Source organism: Rhea pennata, chromosome 29 (genome assembly GCF_028389875.1).
Source record: "Rhea pennata isolate bPtePen1 chromosome 29, bPtePen1.pri, whole genome shotgun sequence".
Taxonomy (NCBI): Eukaryota; Metazoa; Chordata; class Aves; order Rheiformes; family Rheidae; genus Rhea; species Rhea pennata.
In genome coordinates, this window is record NC_084691.1 from 4910651 (window position 1) to 4926772 (window position 16122).

General features: G+C 67.8%; 2 protein-coding genes across 2 annotated transcripts; one reads left to right on the forward strand and one right to left on the reverse strand.

Annotated features, from left to right (window-relative positions):
* Positions 1-4806: 4806 nt before the first annotated feature.
* Positions 4807-9538, forward strand: COQ10A (coenzyme Q10A). The gene is made up of 5 exons (XM_062597130.1): positions 4807-4886; positions 6960-7115; positions 7253-7445; positions 7534-7635; positions 7799-9538. The coding sequence occupies exons 1-5, from the start codon at positions 4807-4809 to the stop codon at positions 7964-7966; spliced, it is 699 nt and encodes a 232-aa protein (XP_062453114.1). The 3' UTR covers positions 7967-9538.
* Positions 9508-15883, reverse strand: CS (citrate synthase). Its single transcript, XM_062597128.1, has 11 exons — positions 15775-15883; positions 12950-12997; positions 12700-12807; positions 12507-12572; positions 12288-12419; positions 12011-12199; positions 11614-11813; positions 11119-11248; positions 10934-11035; positions 10644-10853; positions 9508-10541 (listed from the first exon to the last, which is right to left on the reverse strand). Exons 1-11 carry the CDS (start codon positions 15826-15828, stop codon positions 10371-10373), a joined length of 1410 nt encoding a protein of 469 aa, XP_062453112.1. The 5' UTR covers positions 15829-15883; the 3' UTR covers positions 9508-10370.
* Positions 15884-16122: the final 239 nt, after the last annotated feature.

Below are 16122 nucleotides of genomic sequence, written 5' to 3' on the forward strand. Positions count from 1 at the left end.
CACTGACACCCCAGGGCTGGGGGTGCTGGGCCCCACTGACACCCCGGGGCTGGGGGTGCTGAGCCCAGGGAGCGGAGTGCTGGGCCCCACTGACACCCCAGGGCTGGGGGTGCTGGGCCCCACTGACACCCCGGGGCTGGGGGTGCTGGGCCCAGGGAGCGGAGTGCTGGGCCCCACTGACACCCCAGGGCTGGGGGTGCTGGGCCCCACTGACGCCCTGGGGCTGGGGGTGCTGAGCCCAGGGAGCGGAGTGCTGGGCCCCACTGACACCCCAGGGCTGGGGGTGCTGGGCCCCACTGACACCCCGGGGCTGGGGGTGCTGAGCCCAGGGAGCGGAGTGCTGGGCCCCACTGACACCCCGGGCTGGAGGTGCTGGGCCCCACTGACGCCCCGGGGCTGGGGGTGCTGAGCCCAGGGAGCGGAGTGCTGGGCCCCACTGATGCCCCGGGGCTGGGGGTGCTGGGCCCCACTGACACCCCGGGCTGGGGGTGCGGAGCCCAGGGAGCGGAGTGCTGGGCCCCACTGACACCCCAGGGCTGGGGGTGCTGGGCCCCACTGACGCCCCGGGGTTGGGGGTGCTGGGCCCAGGGAGCGGAGTGCTGGGCCCCACTGACACCCCGGGCTGGGGGTGCTGGGCCCCACTGACACCCCGGGGCTGGGGGTGCTGAGCCCAGGGAGCGGAGTGCTGGGCCCCACTGACACCCCAGGGCTGGGGGTGCTGGGCCCCACTGACACCCCGGGGCTGGGGGTGCTGAGCCCAGGGAGCGGAGTGCTGGGCCCCACTGACACCCCCGGGCTGGTGGTGGCAGGGCCAAGGAGCGGGGTGCTTGGCCCCAAGGAGAATCTAGGGAACAGTGGTGCTGGGCTCCAGGGAGACCCTGGAGCTTAGGGATGCCAGCCCCACAGATTCCCCCTGGTCTAAGGCCCCACGGGAACCCTAGGGCCTGGGGGTGCTGGGCTCCAGGGAGACACGACCCATGGAGAAGACTCTGGGGTGGAGCAAGGCGTTGCTGGAAGGCAACGGGCCCTTCGGGGAAGTCCCACAGAGACTCTAACTCAGTGGGGAACTGGGAACCATCAGGCTCGCAGGAAGGCGCAGGGAAGATGTCTAACCCCTCGCACATTTCCCTCCGGGTCTCCTCTCCCACTGTGCCTAGACCTGGCAGCCCTGAGCCAACTTAGAGCGCCCTGCTCTCTATCTGCCTCTTCATCAACTCCTGGTGGTTTTGCTATCGCAAGTCAGGCACCAGTGGCTCCTGCAGGCAGGCCAGCGAGTTTGCACATCAACTTTTCCTGCAGATGCTGCTGCTTCCCTCAAGTCAACTCTGGTCTGTGGCTTCCACATTAAGCTGGCTGAATGAGCACACACGAGAGGCTCTGACCAGGGGTGAGTGTCCCACTGTGCTGCCCAGGCTTTGGGGGAAGCCACAATGGATTGAAGACCGGCTTGCAAGGGAGTCGCGGGTAGGAACTATGTCATCTAGATCTTTGATAGTCACGTTTAACCATCTGGAACCATCTCCTCTTGGTGGCAGCTTCCGGGCATGCTTGGCTGGTAGCCTGCAAGGCCACTGTAATTAGAATTGGTAGTTGATCATGTCAACAAATGCATTTGTTGCATCCTGTATCCCCTTTCCTCTGCCAGGTTAATCACCAGGCCATGTCCCATGTTCAGAACCAGCGTAATCATTTATTATGGAAGCAGGAGCTCAGGTTCTTCCATTATGGAGCGATTAAAAACCTCACTAAGACCTCATTGCCTTCAGCAGCGGGCAAACATGCTGCGAGGGGCAGTCCCTGACCCCCCAAACCTTTGCATCTGGAGACAAGGGTGTGGAGCTGCTCATCACAAGAACTGAGCCCAGAGTGGGGAGAGTGTTGCCACAGATGAAATAAGCTGTCCCGCTGCGGGGGCTGTTTTACAGATGGACAAACCATTTGCAGGGCAGCGAGAGCTGAGTGGAGAATCCAGCTCTCTTCATCCATGGCCTCTCCAAAAAGACCAACCCAGTTAAGTACTCACTGAGGAGCTAGGGCTACTTCTTTCCCCAGTTCCGCCACTACCTGCTGTCATTGTCACATTGGTTCTTTAGGTCTCATTCCTGCAAACACTTGGTACCAAATAAACCACTTCCCACTGCAGACTTGGTTGGTCTATTTATGGGATTAGGCCTTTGATTTGTGAACTCCTGAAAGCAAGAATTGTTAGCAAAATTGGCATTTTGTACAGCACCTAGCCCAATATCAAAGCATAGCAAATAAGCAGCTGCGCTGTCATGCAGTGATAATAACCCCTCAAAGCATGTCTAGCAGGTTCAGACAGTGCTGCCAGGGGAAGCAGAGCCCAGCCGACCCACGGCTTCCGAAGGCGCTCAGAGCACTTTCCCACTTGCCCAGAAGGATGCTGCAGCAATTTAGCTGAAGTTTGAGGCTTTCACGCTGGGACCTGTAGTCTCTCCCAACCAGGGCCTATTAGCAATCAAGTCCACGTAGTTGCTTCTCTGACCCATATCCATCCCCTGCTTGGAAATAACTTTAAACAAAGAAAACTTTGGTGCCTCGTGATGAATTGGACTGTGCATTTTCTGCAGGTAACAAGAATTTCTATTTTCCGTCGCTCAGTGTGGAAAGGGAGTAGATAACTTGGGAAAAAAACAACCAATTGCTCCCCATGTCTTTTGAAATAACACCGAGAGACATAATTAGGTTGCCTGCAACGGGGCTGATGAAGGCCTGGTTGTGAGACTGGCATGGCAGCTCCGCTTTGGGCTCCGGTTGAACCGAGTTCAGAGGAGGAGGAGCTGGAGATAGTGCTGTTGATACTGTAGTGAGGCTATTTTTATCGTGTTTTTGGGATCTGTAATTAGCCAAGTGTTACCTAACAGTGAAATCAAGGTGAAATGACAGAGCCAAAAAGCTGCAAAGAGCAACTGCTGACATTTTAATCCGGGGAAACGCTAGCCCCGGAGAAGGGAGCAGCAGACCTAACTGTTCTCTTGGAAAGGCAGGTGCCGCGGGGAGCGCGCACAGCCCCATCTGGGCCCTGTCCCCCGGCTGTGCCGCCAGCCCTGCCACCAGCCCGGTGCCATGGGACCCAGCGCTCGCGTTCGGCCGCGCTGGCCAGGGGAGGCTCTGCACGAGGGGTGTGAGGGGCCTGGAGCTGGCGATGAGGGACTGGGATCCCGGGGCAGCTCTGGGACAGGGGCCGAGGGTCCCCAGCAGCTCCCAGCCAGGTGGATCCCGGGCCCGGAGCCCTCGGGGCGGCTCCCGGCCAGGGCCGAGGGTCCCGGGGCAGCTCCCGGCTGGGGGGATCCCGGGCCCGGAGCCCTCGGGGCAGCTCCTGGCCAGGGCCGAGGGTCCCGGGGCAGCTCCTGGCCGGGGGGATCCCGGGCCCGGAGCCCTCGGGGCAGCTCCCGGCCGGGGGGATCCCGGGCCCGGAGCCCTCGGGGCAGCTCCCGGCCAGGGCCGAGGGTCCCGGGGCAGCTCCCGGCCGGGGGGATCCCGGGCCCGGAGCCCTCGGGGCGGCTCCTGGCCAGGGCCGAGGGTCCCGGGGCAGCTCCCGGCCGGGGGGATCCCGGGCCCAGAGCCCTCGGGGCGGCTCCCGGCCAGGGCCGAGGGTCCCGGGGCAGCTCCCGGCCGGGGGGATCCCGGGCCCGGAGCCCTCGGGGCAGCTCCTGGCCAGGGCCGAGGGTCCCGGGGCAGCTCCCGGCCGGGGGGATCCCGGGCCCGGAGCCCTCGGGGCAGCTCCCGGCCGGGGGGATCCCGGGCCCGGAGCCCTCGGGGCAGCTCCTGGCCAGGGCCGAGGGTCCCGGGGCAGCTCCCAGCCAGGGGGATCCCGGGCCCGGAGCCCTCGGGGCGGCTCCCGGCCAGGGCCGAGGGTCCCGGGGCAGCTCCCGGCTGGGGGGATCCCGGGCCCGGAGCCCTCGGGGCAGCTCCCGGCCAGGGCCGAGGGTCCCGGGGCAGCTCCCGGCCGGGGGGATCCTGGGCCCGGAGCCCTCGGGGCAGCTCCCGGCCAGGGCCGAGGGTCCCCAGCAGCTCCTGGCCGGGGGGATCCTGGGCCCGGAGCCCTCGGGGCAGCTCCCGGCCAGGGCCGAGGGTCCCGGGGCAGCTCCCGGCCGGGGGGATCCCGGGCCCGGAGCCCTCGGGGCAGCTCCCGGCCAGGGCCGAGGGTCCCGGGGCAGCTCCCGGCCGGGGGGATCCCGGGCCCGGAGCCCTCGGGGCGGCTCCCGGCCAGGGCCGAGGGTCCCGGGGCAGCTCCCGGCCGGGGGGATCCCAGGCCCGGAGCCCTCGGGGCAGCTCCCGGCCAGGGCCGAGGGTCCCCAGCAGCTCCTGGCCGGGGGGATCCTGGGCCCGGAGCCCTCGGGGCGGCTCCCGGCCAGGGCCGAGGGTCCCGGGGCAGCTCCCGGCCGGGGGGATCCCGGGCCCGGAGCCCTCGGGGCAGCTCCTGGCCAGGGCCGAGGGTCCCGGGGCAGCTCCCGGCCGGGGGGATCCCGGGCCCGGAGCCCTCGGGGCGGCTCCCGGCCAGGGCCGAGGGTCCCCAGCAGCTCCGCGCCGAGGCCGCCCGAGCCCCTCGGAGGGGGGCGGGACTACAGATCCCGTCGTGCCCCGCGCCGGCGGGACGGTGGCTCCCGTCGTGCTCCGCGCGGGAGGCGGTGCCCGCCGGCGCCGCGCAGCGCCCTCCGGAGCGTGACGTCGGCGGGTTCTATGGCGACGTGGTGACGTCGCGGGCGGGGTGAGAGGTCACGGCGGCGCCGGTGCGCGCGGGCGGCGGCGGCGCCGCGTCCCCGGGATCCCCCCGCGCCGGCCATGGCGGCCGGGCGGCTCCGCGGCGCCCTGCGGCTGGGCGCGCGGCAGCGGCTGCGAGCCGCGGCGGCCCCGCCCGGCAGGTGAGGCCGGGGCAGCGGCACCGGGCCGGGGGCGGGCCCGGGCCCGGGGGCGCGGTGTCCGGGCACGCGGAGCGGGCGGCCTGGAGGTCACCCGGGGCCCCGGGACAGCGAGGGGCTTGGGGACGCGCCGGGCCTGTGACGGCTGGGGGCCCCGGGGCGCCCCGGTCACCGGGCAGGGCCCCGGCGAGGGGCAGCGCGGTGTCCAGGACACCGAGCGGGGCCCGGAGTGGGGCATCGGGGGGCTCTGGAGGACGTACAGGGCCCGGGGAGTCTCCCCGGGGGCCGGGACGGGGGCAGCGCTCGGCCCCGCGGCCCCCCGAGCCGCTCCACGGTGGCCGGGAGCAGCGCGGGGCCCGGCCGCGGGGACGGCGGCAGCGTGGGGGCCGGGGGCAGCGTGGGGGCCGGGGGCAGGAGGTCCTGCAGCTTGGACTTCCCTTGGGAAGTCTGGAGCAGGGCTGCGGGCAGGGAAGAAGTGACGTCGGCCGTGTCTGGCGGTCGCTTGTGGATGTCACGTCCTGCCTAGACTTTGGAAAGGAGGCGAACGGCGAGTTCAGGAGACCTTGTGCCACCTCACTCTGTTTCCCCCCCCCCACCCCAGCGCTGACCTCGGGCAAGTGCTGGGCTGGGTGCAGGGAGCAGCTCCCATTCCCAGCACACTTGTCATTTTTTTTCTCTTTTTTTAAATTTTTTTTCTTTTTTTTCTTTTTCTTTTTTTTTTTTTTTTTTTTTTTGCCAGATCAGAGTGAAAGGCAGGATCTGCGTATGGGATCAGGGGCAGCATCTCACTGAGGGGTTGCTTTAGGAGACAGTGCTGCTGAGACCTTGCTGTGGGCGCACACATAGCACCCTGTGCTGCCCGGCGGAGCGATGCCAGGCTTTGGCAGCAGCAGGATCGGTCACAGCCGAGGGGAGGTCCTGCATGGCGTTGCCGGCTTTCCTTGGAGGCCGAGACCTGTGGTGGCTGCTCAGCCAAGGGCCAGGGCCCTCCGTGACCTGGCTTGCCCGGCTCAAAGCCATGGCAGGCTCTGAAACAGCCCCTGGGTTGCTGGCTGTTCTGAGCACCTCAGGGCTGTCAGGTTCACCGTGTGACTCTCCTTGAAGCAGGAACATCCAGGAACTCTTGGGAGAAGCAGGACCTTCTCCCTGGGCCACCACTCCTGGAGGGAGAGCTGGTGTGACCTGCGTGCAGGCACATCTAAAAATACCGGTGCTGTCCCAGCGGGCGCTAGAGCGCTTGCAGTTACGGCTGTTGTGGTGTTTGAGCTGGTCAGGCTGCCGTGCCCCAGGGTCTGTCCTGCCGTAAAGCCCCTTCTCTTCCCACTGCTGCAGTGTCCGAGCTGTCGCCTTCCTGGTGCTTGGATGGGACCACGCTGCTGGTTTTTGGACAGGCTGAATAAGGCCAGGCAGCTGGTGTGTCCCCGCTGGTGGCCTGGGAATCATCGGGGCTCCCTCCTGGATGCGGTTTCCTCTTTCTGGGTGGTCTGTGCCTCGGTTTCCCCCCAAGGCTGGGCTGGGGCAGGCAGCTGCCATGCCAAGGGCGAGCAGTGCCAGTCCTGCCCGGATGCTCTTGCCGCCAGAGTGGCAGATAGTGTTACCGTGAGGGAACCCGGTGGCCGTCCAGCAGCTCCGGGGCTGGGTGATGAGCCACCTTCAGAGCCCGGGCGACAGGCGTCTCCTTGGGGAGATGGCGAGCGGCGCCTCCCTCCCTGCTGGCCTGTTGCCATCAGGCAGGGAAGGCACCTTCTGAACACCGCTGCCGCTATGCCCCCAGGCGCAGGGCAGGGGAGGAGCGAGCGAGCGGCAGCGCGGGTTTACGGGCAGTTGTCCTCCGGCTCTGCTGGTCTGGATTAGATGTTCCTCAGGTCGGGTTTCCCCTGCCTTCCTCGTCTTATGCAACAGCGGTGTTGGTAGCCGCACCAGGACTGTGCGTGGCTGCTGATGGGCGTCCGTGCGAGGCAGGGGGCCGCCCTGGGCCCGGCTCACCAGCAGGTAGCCCTAGAGGCCGTGAGGCGCCTCACTCTCCTGGGCTGTTTCTCTGCACAGTCTCCGCTAATGCCTGTTTCTCCCACCCAGGTGTGCGGCGCTGTGCGGTGTCCGGCTCAGCCAGTTGCCCCGGCCAGTGAGCGGTGCCGAGTGGAAGCCCCGGGCCCAGCCCAGCCGGACCTTCCTCAACCTCACAGGGCCCTTCAGCAACAAGAGGAAGGAATACTCGGAGCGGCGCATCATCGGGTACGTGGCCACGGCTGCCTCTCCTGCCTGGTAGCCGGAGACCTCGCTTTCCCCCTCCGTGATCCCTGCAGACCTTCCCCGCTTTATGCGTGGGGTGTGGGCGGCCACGGCCCCGCTGACGGCACCGGGCCCTGCAGGTACTCCATGCAGGAAATGTACGACGTGGTCGCCAACGTGGAGGACTACAAGAACTTCGTGCCCTGGTGCAAGAAGTCGGTGGTGGTCTCCAAGCGGACAGGTCACGTCAAGGCCCAGCTGGAGGTGGGCTTCCCGCCGGTGCTGGAGCGCTACACCTCCATCGTCACTCTCGTGCGGCCCCACCTCGTCAAGGTGAGCACAGCGCCGTGTGGCACACAGGCGGCCGGCCCGGTGCTGCCGGGCTCCCCAGGGCCTCCTGACAGGCTGCTCCGCTCCGCAGGCCGTCTGCACTGACGGGCGCCTCTTCAACCACCTGGAGACGAGCTGGCGCTTCAGCCCAGGCATCCCCGGCTACCCCCGCACCAGCACCGTGGATTTCTCGGTAACGCTCGGCCCTGCTCAGGCGGGCGCCTGCGCGGTGTGAAGCCCCCGGGGAGGGAGGTGGGGTGCGGAACCTGCTGCGCAAAGCTGGCCGCCGCCCTCTGCGGGCACCTCGACTTCTGGTTCCCCTGCTGGGGGCTCACGTCGCCCGCTCTCCTCCCCAGATCTCCTTCGAGTTCCGCTCCCTGCTGCACTCCCAGCTGGCCACCGTCTTCTTCGATGAAGTAGTCAAGCAGATGGTGGCAGCTTTCGAGCGTCGGGCCGCCAAGAACTTCGGCCCTGAGACCCGCATCCCCCGGGAGCTCATGTTCCACGAGATCCACCAGACGTGAGGGCAGCTGGGCCACTGCGGACTGTGCCTGGGCCGGGGGCCGCCTGCCCTGCCCACCTTCTTAAATATTTATTTGAGTGCGTCTCTGCTGCCGTTGCCTCAACTTCCCTCCTGGCCCCAGGAGCAAGAGGTGATGCTCCCGCAAGCACGGGGACTGCTGCAGGCCCCCAGCCCCATCTCATGCCGCCGGAGCCGTGGCCCAGCGCTGGGCTCCCTGATTTTGTAGCTGATTTTAAATTTTTATTTTATTTCTTGGGAGCTCGCTTCCCCCCTCCCTTGTTGCTTTTTAAGTCCCCTCCTCGGCAAAGGCCAGAGGGCCCGAGCTCTGGGGCCTTCCTGCTGCAGCAGCAGGGGAAGCTCCTGGGCCAGCTGCGCCTGGGCTCTGCCCTCCGGACTCCGGGAGAGGAGGAAGAGGAGGAGGCAGGAGCCAGATCCTGCCAGGGGAAGGTGCAAGAGGGAGGCAGGGAAGGGGGGGCACCCAGGGCAAGCAGGGGCCTGGCTGCCAGGGTGCCCCCCAGCCCTTTTAGGAACAAAAGGGAAGGAGAAGCATGCAGAGAGAGAGGAAATAGAGGCTGGAGCAGAGCTGCTGCCTGGCCCCTGGTCAGGCTCCCAGAACGGCCTCCCTGAGGGGCACCGTCGCGGCAGGGCACAGGGACGCACCAGCGGGAGCCACGTTTCCCGCGCCCCCCCCCCCCCCCCCCGTGCCCGTGGCAGCGCCTGCCCTGCCGCTGTTGCACAGTTTGCACAAGTCACACGCACAGCAGGGGACGGGGAGGGTCGCTCCGCCCCGTCCCCCACCACCCCCAGCCCCCACCGCAGGCAGAGGTGCCTGGGGCTGCTCCTGGGGCAGCGCCGGCACTGCAGGGATCAGGACCGGCCTCGGCCATGCCCTGGGCGCTGCCTGCACCTGAGCTGTCCCAGCAGGCCCTGGCCCCCCCCCCCCAGCCCCATCCGGCTGCCCCCCCCCCCCAATCATCCCTGAGTCATGCATCCCTCAAGCATGTCTTCCCTTATCTTCTGCAGGAGATGGGGGGGGGGCTCCAGCTCCACCAGGCTAAGAAACTCCCCAGAAGAGGGGGGGGGGGGGGGGGGCTCCTTCAGCTCACAGCTCCCCCTCCCCCCCCCCCGTTTTGTCCCTGTCACTGAGGGCATCTAGGCCTTGGACGTTCATAGGCCAATAAAGAGCAGTTTCCAAGGGTGAGCGCAGCCTCCTGGTCCTCGTTTGGGGGGGGTGGGGAAGGGGGTTGGGTGGGGAGCAGGGAGAAGTTGGACTACATGCTGAGCCCCCCCCCCCCCCCCCCGGCCCTCCCACAGCCAGGCCCCCACCCTGGTACCTGTGTCCTGATGCCACCAGCCCTTCGCCGGCCCCAGCAGAGACAAACCAAGGCCCAGGGCTGCACAGTGAGTCTGCACAGTGAGTCGGGGGGATGCAGCCCTCCAACCCCCCCCCCCCCTCGCAGGAGCAGAGCCAGGCCCAGGGGTCTGGGCCCATCCTGCCCTCCCTGGGCCCCTGCACCCAACAGCGGGCAGGGAGGCAGGAGCTGAGTTTGTTAATAAAAACATTTATTTTGCATTTTGTTGTTGTTTGTACAGAACCGCCCAACACCTGCAACAGGCTGGGGCCAGCATCCGGCTCACACTGGGGAGGGGGGCACGGGGGGGGGCAGCTCTGGCTGCCAGGGGCATCGGACAAGAGGATTCACACAAACACGCGAGGGGCGCGGGCCAGGAGGAGTGTATCAAGTCCTTTCTAGGGAGAAAGGGAGGTTTGAGACATTCGTTCGTTATGGAGCTGCTCCGAGGGCTCGAGGCCCTGCCGCGGGCAGCCGATGTCACAGCTGAGCCTGGACACGAGTCTGCCCTGAACCCCGCCGGGGTGGCACCGGCGGGGTGGGGACGGGGCACCCGCCCGCAGCCACGCCGGCCCCCCAGCCCCGCAGCGGGGGAGCTGGGGGCTCCCTCCATGCGCGGTGCTGCTGGGAACCGGGTGGGGGTGCCTGGCCCAGCACCTGCCCCCTTGCTGCTGCTGCGGGGAGGAACTGGGGGCCGGAGCCCCCTCCCTCCCCCCATGGCAGGTGGCGGCCGTGGCGGTGGGGGCAGCCCTGTGCTGGGGAGGGCGGGACGGGACGGGGAGCGGGACACCCCCGTGGCAGCTGCCTCGTCTCCCCTTCCCACAGCCCGCAAGTAGTGGGAGCGCGGCAGTGCTGCTGAAGCACGTGGGGTCGGAAGGGGGGAAGAGCAGCGCTGTGGGGCTGAGATGGCCCCACAGATAACGGGGGGGGGGGGGGGGGCAGTGCCTGAGGAGGGTTCAGTGCCGAGTCTGTCCTGGGCCCAGTGCGGCGGCAAGGCAGTGCCTCGGTGCTCCCCGGGGAGCAGCGAGCCACGGCCCTTCCCGTGTCCCTTCTTTACCCAGATTTGTAGCCCACGAGCTGCATGAGGCCCTTTGTGCTCATGGACTTGGGTCTCTCCAGCGGGAAGCCCAACGCCCGGCTCCAGATGAGCTGTGCCAGGACGCCCAGGGCCCGGGAGACCCCGAACAGCACCGTGTAGTAGTTCATTTCCTTCATGCCGTAATACTGTGGAGGAGAGAGGGGCAGGGTGTCGGGGCAGCTCCGCCAGCACAGCCCCTCGGCCAGCTGGGGAGGGACCAAGCGGCCCCGGTCAGCCCCCGCGCTTACCTGCAGCAGCACCCCGCTGTGAGCGTCCACATTGGGCCAGGGGTTCTTGGCCTTGCCTTGCTCCAGCAGCACATTGGGGACAATCTTGTAGAGCTGGGCCACCAGCTTGAACATGGGGTCCTTGGGCAGGTGCTTGAGAGCGAACTCCCGTTGGCAGGTGTAACGGGGATCCGTCTTCCTCAGCACCGCGTGCCCGTAGCCAGGCACCACCTGCAACGGGAGGGCGTCAGACCCCAGCCCGCCACGGCCACCATCCCGGCCCCGGTGCCTCGTCCCGGCTGCAGACTCACCCTGCCCGAGTTGAGCGTGTTCCAGATGAAGTCTCGCAGCTTCTCGTCTGAGACGTCCTGACCCAGCTCCTTCTGCAGGTTGGTGAGCCACAGCAGCACCTCCTGGGGGGCACAGCAAGGCACGGGGGGTGAGAACGGAGCCACACGGACGGACGCACAGACAGGGACGTGCGGAGGTGCCCTACCTGGTTGGCGAGGCCGTGCAGGGGCCCAGCCAGCCCGTTCATGGCCGCGGCAAAGGCAAGGTATGGGTCAGAGAGCGCACTGCCGACCAGGTGGCTGGTGTGGGCACTCACGTTCCCACCTTCGTGATCGCTGCAGGGGTGAGGGGACACGTCAGGGCCACCACGTCCCCCTCCAACAGCTGCTGGAGGGAGCTGCCCGCCCTGCAACACCCCTGCGGCATTCTGGACAGTGACGACAGCCCTGTCCCGCAATGCCCCAGGGACCCTCCAGGACCCCTGCCTGGCTCAGCACAGCCCTGCCCTTCGGCTGCCCCATATTGCCTGCATTAAGCCAGTGCCACATCCAGCCTGGCAGCAAACCTCCCTCCATCCTTGGAGCAGCCTGGGCATGCCGGGGACCGTACCCAGCCCTCGGGGCAGGGAGCAGGGCCAAGTTCCCTCCTTTTGCTCCTGTTCCCGTGCCTCTGCCCACACCACTGTGTCCATCCCCAGCACCTGTGGATGGTGAGGTAGAGCCGCATGAGCTCAATGAACTGCGGGTCGGTGTAGCCCAGCATGTTGGTGAAGTTATGGGACCAGTCCAGGTTGGGATCGATGGCCCCGATGCTGCTGCCCTCGCGGTACAGGTTGCGGTAGATCTTTGCGGCAATGCAAGGCAGCTTGGCAATCAGATCCATGGCGTCCTCATAGACAAACTGGGAGAGACAGGGTTAGATGGGGCGGACGCTCTTCCGCAGGGGTCCTGTGAGCCCCAGAATTCCACCAACACAGACCCAGGCCCTGGATCATCAAACTTCACAGGCAGAGCAGCCGGAGCTGGAGGCACCTCGCTGCAGCCGAGGGCAGCTCAGACCTCGCCGCATCCACCACAAAGCCCTGGAGTCCCCCGTACCTCCCAGTACTTGACCCGGTTGATGCCCTCAGAGTAGGCACGGGCGAATTTACTCTCGCTGTTGAGGGCGGTGATGGCAGAGCTGAACTGGGACATGGGGTGCAGGTTGTTGGGGAAGTTGTCCAGCATGGTCACCACGTGGGAGGGCAGCGCAGCCCGCTTGGCCCACTCGCGGGACACCCAGCTGACCTGCGGGGAGAGCAGGGGCTGAGCCCTCGGGGCTTCGCGCAGGAGTCGTCAGCCTCCTGCGGCCCCAAAGATGCCCCCGGCGCCCTACCTGTTCCTGGGTGGGCACCTCTCCTGTCACCAGCAGCCAGAAGAGACCCTCGGGCAGCGGCTCCTCTCCCCCCGACGCTTTGGGGAGCAGCTTCTGGCACTCGGGGATGCTGTAGCCACGGAAGCGGATGCCCTGGAGAGCCCGGGACAAGCATCAGCCGCCGCAGGGTGGCCCTGCGCGAGGCGGGAGCCGTTACAGCAGGGCAGGATCAGGCCTTACCTCATCGGGATCCAGCACCGAGGTCTCGTATATTAGCCCCTTCATGCCTCTCATCCCACCGTACACCTGGAGCAGGGCAGCAGGAGGCATTAACGGCACTGGGAACAGCCCGGTGCCCCCGACCCAGCCCAGCACCGGAGGGATGTGGCCCCCCCTGGGAGGGCAGCGCTGCCTGGCCGCCCTCGCCGCTCACCATGTCCACCGTGATCTGCCCGATGGCAGTGCTGCCGTGCTGCTGCCTGAAGTTCTTGATCTTTGCCTGCTCCTTGGGGATCATGTTTGCCAGGACATCCTTCAGGTTCTGGGCAGAAAGGGAGGGAGTGGAGCCGTGAGCTACCAGCGAGTCCCACCAGTCCTGGGCTCACTGCATGCCCCCCCCCCCAATCCGGTGTTTTACCCGGAGCAGGGAAAGGGATCGTAGCAGGGGCAGAATCTGCTCTTACCGTGGCGGCACTGGCGTGACGGGCTGCAAAGAGGACACATGGTGCATTCTGTGGGAGAGCAGGCATGGGTATTTAAGCATTACCATACAAAAAGGGGCCACGAGCCCTCAAGCCCTCAACTTGTCTCGTTTCTATAAAGCTTTTAGAGATATAAAGAAGATCTGAGCACCCAAGAGAGCCCGCGAACCGCTGGCCACATCCCACAGGAGCATCCCCTGGCAGGGGGCCAGGCTGCTCCAGCTGGCAGCAGGGCTCCCACAGCCGCGGCTGCCGCAGGAAGAGACCCGTGACTCCTGCCCGTCTTGCAAGGACGCTATGCCCTGCAACCCTGCAACCGGAGCCGGCGGTTTCTCTATGCCCACGTGTGCACAGGGGAGATCAAACCCAAACAGGTTTCACCAGCTGCCAAGCACGCAGGGGGAGGGGAGCCACTGGGCTCCCAGTGGGCTCAGAGCAGCATTTTGCTCACGCACAGCGTAGGCTGCAGCTCCGCAAAGCCAGCACCTGCCCAGCGCAACCAGGCCAGAACAGGAACCGCTGCAGAGCACTACGCGACTCAGCAGCGGGAAGCAAAAGCCATCCAGCGTTTCGCTTCCCGGTGCCTCGACCAGAGCGGAAACGCGCAGGCTGCAAGGACATGCGGCGGCCTGGGCCACCGATAACGCGCGGCCGCGGGAGCGAAACCACAGCGGGCTTCCTCCGTATCGGCACCAGTGCTACAACCCCTGGCCCTGGCTTGGCAGCTTTCCAGAGGAGAAAAAAAATAAAATGATCTTTGTTCCTGGCCAGCACCAAGTCAAACGTGGGGACTCCGGCCCGGGAAGGCCCGGATGGAGCCGGCGAGCTCCGCGCCTGCTATCGCGCCTCGGTCCCTCTGCACCCCGCAGAGACCCCCGCGACGTTGCCGTGTCCTGCGGCCGAGCACCCAGCAAAGGAGGTCTCCGGCTCTGGGCTGGGGCCAGGTGCCTCCGCGGCAGGAGCAGGGCCCTCCAGAGACTCTGGCAGCCGCGGAGGAACATGACTCGCTTTTTCCATTGGGTCTGGGGAGGGAGGGAGCACGGCGCTGCGGAGCCCCGAGCGCAGCCAGCTCGGCGACGAGGGGCGCGACACGGCCGAGCCCCCCGCCGGCGAGCTGCGCCGTGCCGGGTTACTGGGCCCGTTACTCAGCAATGGAGCGGGGCTGCAGGAACAGGCCGCATCATGCCGAGAGGAAAATACGAAAGGCCCTGGAAACAACAGGGCCAGCAGCAAGCCCAAGGTCGCAGCCAGCCGCAGGGCAGCCCGCGGCGGGGCCGGGCGCGCCGGAGCTGCCGGACCCAGCACTGGCCGCAGCGCGGCTCCCGCCCGCGTCCCAGCACGGGGAGCCTCCCCGCGGCGAGCGGGCAGCACCATGCGTCCCCCCGTGCCCCACGGCAGCGGGATGCCCCTTCCCATGGCCGGGCGCCCCGGGCCCCTCCCGCAGCCGCGTCGCTCCGTCAAGGTCACCCGTGCCAACGGCGGCAGCGCCGGGAGCAGTGCGGGGCCGGCGGTAGCAAGGTGGGTGAGGAGGAACGGGATTAGCCGGTAAAGCTGCCAGGTTCACGCCGGTCAGCCGGGCCATCTGGCTGCGGCCACCGTCGGTACGGACTAATTTTAGTGAGGCGGGATGCGGGGCCGCTGGGTCCCGCAGCGGCGGCCGGGGCTGGCCCTGCCTGGTCTCGCGGCTGTGCGGGGGCCAAGTGGGACACCACAACACGGCCAGGGCCGGGAAGTGAAAGAATCCCAAAATAAAGCACCGGTCGATGGGGATGCTGCAACGATCGTTATGAAACCGTGGGGGCCGAAGCCAAGGCAAACAGGCTGCCGTTCCCGGCCGGCAACGGACACGCTTCCTCCGTGAGCCCTGACCTGCCAGGCCACGGCTGCCAGAGCCGTGGGCCGCCCCCCCCGTCGGGCCATGGGGCCGGAGCCCACGGCGCAGGGTCCCCCCGGCGTGACCCCAATGCCCTCTACGGCGCGGGCGGTCGGGGAGGGCCGCAGCAGCACAGCAGCCCCCGCGGCAGGGACGGGGGCCCCCGCACCCACCTTTCCCCCAAATACCACAGACCAGGGAGGGGGGGCACTGCTGGGCACCTTGCAGCAGGGGCTGCCAAGTCCCAGTGGGGCTTGGCCCTGCAGTGGGGCCCCCTGCAATGAGGGGGACAGGGCAGGGACTCTCCCCCAAAAGAGGGGCTGCAAACACAGCAGGGAGCCCCCCTTGAGCCTCCTCTGAATTGGGGGGGTGCAAACACGCTGCAAATCCCCCCTAAAGTCTCCCAGTGAGGGCTGCCACAGGGCAGGGAGCCCCCCAACACCCCCCATAAGGGGGCTTGCAAAGACGGCAGACAGTGCAGCTCGGAACCGCCGCCCCTCAAAAGAGGGGATGCAAACACGGCGAGGAGCCCCCCCCGAGGGGCTGCAAACACCGCATGGAGACAGGCCCGATCCCCCCCAACACAGGGGGCGGGAAGACAGCAGGGAGCCCCCCAGTAAGGAAGGGGGCTGCAAACACGGCCGGGACCCCCCCAACTGCGGCTGCAGGAGGGCAGGGCCCAGCCCAGAGCCCCCTCCGCAAAGCGGGGCGCGGCGACCGCCGCCCGGAGCCCGGCACGCCCGGAGCAGAGCGGGCCGCGTCCCCCCCGCCGGGGCGGACAAAGCGCGGCCGCAAGCGGCGGCCCCGCGCGCCACGTGCCGCCCCCCGCCGCCTGCGCGGCCCCTTTAAGGCCGCCCCCCCCCCGCCTCCAGGAGCGGGCCCCCCCCGCCGCCGTCGCCCCTTTAAGGCGCGGCCCGCGGCGGGCGCCCCTCACCTTGGGGCCGCGGAGGCGCGCGGCCGCCCGGCTGCCGGCGGCCAGGAGCGTCATGGCGGGCGGGGCCGGGAGCGGGGCCGGGAGCGGGGCCGGGAGCGGGGCTGGCCGTGCGGGCGGCGGCGGCGGCGGCGGCCGGGGGTCCTCGGCGCGGCGGGCGGGGCGGGGCGCGGCGCTGCGTAGGTTATTAGCATAGCCCCGCCCCCGCCCGCCCCGGCGGGGACGAGCCCCTCGCGATTGGCCGCGCCGCGCGCCGCGGGGCGGGGACAGGCAAATGAGGCGGCGAGGGCCGGCCTATAGGTGGCCAGCGCGTTCGCCTGATCCCGGGGTGGGGGCGGGGGTGCGGGGGAG

What these genes read in the sequence shown, in the direction of transcription:
- COQ10A (XM_062597130.1), top strand. Translation starts at nt 4,807, where the DNA reads ATGGCGGCCGGGCGGCTCCGCGGCGCCCTGCGGCTGGGCGCGCGGCAG. An exon ending in GCGGCGGCCCCGCCCGGCAG is followed by an intron (nt 4,887 to 6,959) that starts GTGAGGCCGGGG and finishes TCTCCCACCCAG; the next exon opens with GTGTGCGGCGCTGTGCGGTG. An exon ending in CCAGCACCGTGGATTTCTCG is followed by an intron (nt 7,636 to 7,798) that starts GTAACGCTCGGC and finishes TCTCCTCCCCAG; the next exon opens with ATCTCCTTCGAGTTCCGCTC.
- CS (XM_062597128.1), bottom strand. Translation starts at nt 15,828, where the DNA reads ATGACGCTCCTGGCCGCCGGCAGCCGGGCGGCCGCGCGCCTCCGCGGC. An exon ending in AGGTGCCCACCCAGGAACAG is followed by an intron (nt 12,200 to 12,287) that starts GTAGGGCGCCGG and finishes CTCTCCCCGCAG; the next exon opens with GTCAGCTGGGTGTCCCGCGA. An exon ending in CTCTACCTCACCATCCACAG is followed by an intron (nt 11,249 to 11,613) that starts GTGCTGGGGATG and finishes TCACCCCTGCAG; the next exon opens with CGATCACGAAGGTGGGAACG.